The sequence below is a fragment of the Salmo salar genome, chromosome ssa23, assembly GCF_905237065.1.
Source record: "Salmo salar chromosome ssa23, Ssal_v3.1, whole genome shotgun sequence".
Classification (NCBI taxonomy): domain Eukaryota; kingdom Metazoa; phylum Chordata; class Actinopteri; order Salmoniformes; family Salmonidae; genus Salmo; species Salmo salar.
In genome coordinates, this window is record NC_059464.1 from 18,107,069 (window position 1) to 18,111,244 (window position 4,176).

At 41.3% G+C, this 4,176-nt stretch overlaps 1 protein-coding gene across 3 annotated transcripts; it reads right to left on the reverse strand.

Annotated features, from left to right (window-relative positions):
* LOC106584149 (regulator of G-protein signaling 21) lies at positions 1-3,875 on the reverse strand. Of its 3 annotated transcripts, none has more exons than XM_014169067.2 (5): positions 3,706-3,875; positions 2,995-3,061; positions 2,801-2,892; positions 1,885-2,051; positions 1-1,634 (listed from the first exon to the last, which is right to left on the reverse strand). In XM_014169067.2, exons 2-5 carry the CDS (start codon positions 3,003-3,005, stop codon positions 1,458-1,460), a joined length of 447 nt encoding a protein of 148 aa, XP_014024542.1. In that variant the 5' UTR covers positions 3,006-3,061; positions 3,706-3,875; the 3' UTR covers positions 1-1,457. The 3 variants fall into 3 exon arrangements, with proteins under 3 accessions (XP_014024542.1, XP_014024543.1, XP_014024544.1); XM_014169068.2 differs by having other exon boundaries at positions 2,801-2,871; positions 3,706-3,872; XM_014169069.2 differs by lacking the exons at positions 2,801-2,892; positions 2,995-3,061 and having other exon boundaries at positions 3,706-3,874.
* Between the last annotated feature and the right edge of the window lie 301 nt (positions 3,876-4,176).

The following is a 4,176-nucleotide window of genomic DNA, read 5'->3' on the forward strand; positions in this document are numbered from 1 at the left end:
TTCAGACAGCGTTGTGGAGACAGGGCTTTAATGTATTATGGCCAATTGGAAAGATGTCCATGTGCATATACAGCTGGAACAGTGATTAGATTTGTTGATATGAATGGAAAAGTATACTAAAAACTGCCACAGCTTTTGGAGAGAGGAAAACGTCAGGGGACTATATAGGAAGACATAGTGACAGTAATAAGACTACAGTCCAGGACCTAACAGGCTGTGTTAGTCTCAGTATTCCTTGCTGTTTCCTCTCAGCATGATACAGCCTCCTGCAGAGAGTGATGTATACGAGCAACGCACGCAGTAGATTTGGCCAGAGAAACAATTAAAGTTCCCATTTGTGTGTGGGTGCGTGCATGCATGTGTAACTCACTGAGAGAACATTGATGTGAAAACTCAAGTGAGCATGATCTTGTATCCCAGAGCAGGTTTGTACATACTACACTTGCATGTATCCACGTTTACTAGTGGAAGACGCCAGGTGTGTATCCTTGCAGGGGGTCTGTGTGCAAAAAGGGGAATGTCATGGGTGTTATAGTGTGGGAAGGTGGTTGATGCTTCTACAGTACATAGACTCCTGCTGGGGAGAGACTATACACCTGGACTGGTGTTAGACATAGCACTATAATAGATTAATGTAGACAACATGAAATCACGTTGTACAATGTGTGAAAACAGAAGGGAGAATCAGAGGGGGAGAAAGAGAGATGTCTCAAACGATGGCCCATTGGCCTGGTGGCCTAGGGAGCAGAGTGTTTGGGGTTGGTCTGGTTATGAGAGATAAAGAGGAACAACATGAGGGTACGACTGAGAGACAGAGACTACGACCTCAGTTGATGCTGCACTGATTGTGTTGGCTTGGCCTTTTGAATTGCAATTACACATGCACACACACAAACGCACACACATGCACACAAAATTGCATTGGTTGGCTTGTTGAATTCCTGTCATAGACAGAAACAACACAGAAATGAACAAATCAACAGAAATGTTGTCTTGTACATTAATGGCAAGTCTGACATATCCTAATTTACATAGACAGCGGGAAAATACCATAAATAATTACAGCTCATGTGCAAAGTAACAATCAATGGATAACCAATGGATAATACTAACCTCGTAAAAAATAATACAAGTTATAAAACATACATAATACGTTACACTGTAAATAAAGTCTTTATAGTATAAAATGTTTAATCATATCTATAATTGTAGCATTTTTATATGGATAGATTATCCCGCCTTACAATAATAGAACACGATTGGGAGCCACTGAGCTAGATGATGAATTATCATTAGAGAGACTGCTGAGCATGAGCCCTGTGTTTTGTGCTCCAGCCCAAAGTTAAACCACGCTGAACTAACATGGACAGGTAGTTAGAGAAGAGAGAGTTGAATCACTGTCAGCCCACAGCCTGATGGTTGTAGACAGGTATTATTCTTCACCTGGTCCTGGAACCTCAGCTGGCGTCTGATGGTTCTAAAAGAGCCTGATAGATTTCAGATTTCAGGAATCTGGGATAACTGTCCTTTTTCATCAGCTTGTATATCACTCTCTGTGCCTTGTCGAAACAGCTTAGGGTCGGCTGAGACATGCTGTTTGTAATCTCCTGCCTGGTCTCACAGTCGATGTTTATCTGGAATTGAGTAATGAATGAAACATTGTCTTTGTGAAACCATTATGCTGGACAGAGAAAGGGGGAAATAGAGAGAAAGACTGAGAGACAGCTATAGGGAGAGAGCTAGAGAGAGAAAATGAAAGAAAGAAAGAAAGAAAGAAAGAAAGAAAGAAAGAAAGAAAGAAAGAAAGAAAGAAAGAAAGAAAGAAAGAAAGAAAGAAGATGAAGTTACAGCAAAATATATGTTCAATCTGATGTCTCTGTGTACCTGTCTGGGGGCGTCGACCTGTACAAACTCTGTGTAGATTCTTTTCGCTGCTTCAGCCATCTCAGTGTTGGAGGTGATGGTCTTGTACTCCTCACAGACCAGCCAGAACAAGATGTTCTCCTCGCTGTACTCTGTCTTCAGGAACTCTCTGAAGGCCAGCTGCCCTGCTACACAGTAGAGACAGAAAAAGGAGAATGGTGTGAAATTAGAATTACAGACAGAATCACACTCACATTCACATAGGCAGGCACACACATGTGAGCATGGCCACTGTCCATGACCTGCAGAGAGAGAGAGAGTAGGCTGGCCCACGAAGTTGTCAAACTGGTTTAGTTTGAGTGAGTCCCTAAATGACAGAGACTTATTAAAGGAATATGTTTGCTCAAGCACAACACCAGATGTTCTGGGTTTCCATTTTAAAATGGTCCTCTACTGTTATTTTGCAACCTCCAATGCTGTTACAGTAAATTAATATACAACAGAATAAGGGTGTTAAATGTACAATGCCCCCAAAAAATTACAGTTGTTTTAGATGTGAGTGAGTCATTATTTTAGATGTCATATGGGAATAGTTGTCCTTTGTGTCCTGTAACCTACTGTAGCCTTCTCAAAATGCTTAGCTTACTTAAAGATCCGTGCAGCTGTGCCAATTGTTATTAGTCTTTTGGGAACACGAAGAAACAACAAACTGCGTGATCCAACATTACTCACACTAATTGCATTACATAAATCACAGCTGGAGAACTGACTTAAATCGACACAAGACAAAATATGTACAATGGCAGCCAGCTTGTCCCCCCTATTCCAAGGACTTCAGACTTATACTGGCACCACTTCTCTGCACTTGCTTTGGTAGGACTGTATCAACAGTATCAGTAGAGAAAGAGAGAGAGTAAAGAAGAGTACATTGTCTTACTTTTACACTCCAGAAGTTTTTTGAGGGACTGTCGCCATGACACGACTTCATCGTTTGGGGGCTTGGGGGCCCTACAGAAACAACAAAAAAGCCTATAGACTCTTAATTGTTTGTTGTTGATGATGAATGTGATATTGATGATGATGATGATGTTCCAATGGTTTACATTTAAACAGAACATGATGTTGACTTACTTCCTGTCCATGCCCCTGTGCCTGATATTCGACCTAACATGAGAGATGGAGGATGGAAACAGCTGATCTAAAATGAGAGATAGACAGAGAAATAAGAGAGAGAGAGAGAGAGAGGGAGAGAAAGACGGCGGGAGAGAGAGACATAGAGAGAGATACAGAGAGAGAGACGGGGAGAGAGAGGCAACAGAGGACAGGAAGCCTGTCTAGTCAAAGATGTTTTTGTGCCAAAAAATGCAGAAGCAGAACAGCAACCGGACAGTATCGCTATGAATTATGGGACGGAAAAAGAAAACCCCTAACTTCAGCTGACAGAATCTGCTGATGTTTCAGAAGACACTGATCATCCATTATGATTATTGATTCATTAATAGATAACAAGTATTACTCCGAAATGAGTAACCAACAGTTTGCTATGGGAGTAAGGAGCATTCCCCATGTCAAAATAGTTTAAAACAATCAATAATCTGTAATGTTTGACAATTTATCAGTGAGCAGTGTTCTGTATCAGACTCACGATATATGAACTACTAATCACTTACAATGAAGCATAATTCCTTTGTGCTTAGAAATGCAAACAAAAGCAGCAAAACAATTTTGGTCACCCAGTTGATGTTCAGTACAGAATTAAAGGAATGTGAAAGGAACGGTCCCAACCCAAGGTTTTCTCTATTACTCTATACAGGAAAAGAAAAGTATAAAGCTCATACTTACAATGTGTATATATATAGTTATCCAAAATCCCTTCAAAATCTCTGAAAATTTGTTTGTAGTCCTGAAAAATTAGCACTGGTCGATATGCTCAACAACCTCTGATTTCTTTCCTATTTCTAGTTGGACTTCCCTATTCTATTCCCCCGTTTGCTATTCCCCTCTGGCTAAAACACACAAGTATCCACATGTTGGGCTGGGAGGAGGATTGGCAGATGGGAGGGTTAAGAGGTGATTCAGATTTTACTGTGCATTTTGGAATTCCCAGGGTGGGAATCAAGGAAGCTTGAAAAATCTGAGAGATGTTCGACTCAGTTCAACGATAAACCATTTGCCCATCACTCTCCCATGAAGACAGGCAGCAGAGGAGGGGGTAAGAAGGAGGAAGAAAGGAAGGAGTGAGGGAGGGAGACAGGGACACACACACACACCGTCCTCCCCCAGTTACGAGGGCTATGAAAATGACTGATGACA

What these genes read in the sequence shown, in the direction of transcription:
- LOC106584149 (XM_014169067.2), bottom strand. An exon ending in AAAACTTCTGGAGTGTAAAA is followed by an intron (nt 2,052 to 2,800) that starts GTAAGACAATGT and finishes TCTACTGTGTAG; the next exon opens with CAGGGCAGCTGGCCTTCAGA. An exon ending in AGGTCGACGCCCCCAGACAG is followed by an intron (nt 1,635 to 1,884) that starts GTACACAGAGAC and finishes ACTCAATTCCAG; the next exon opens with ATAAACATCGACTGTGAGAC.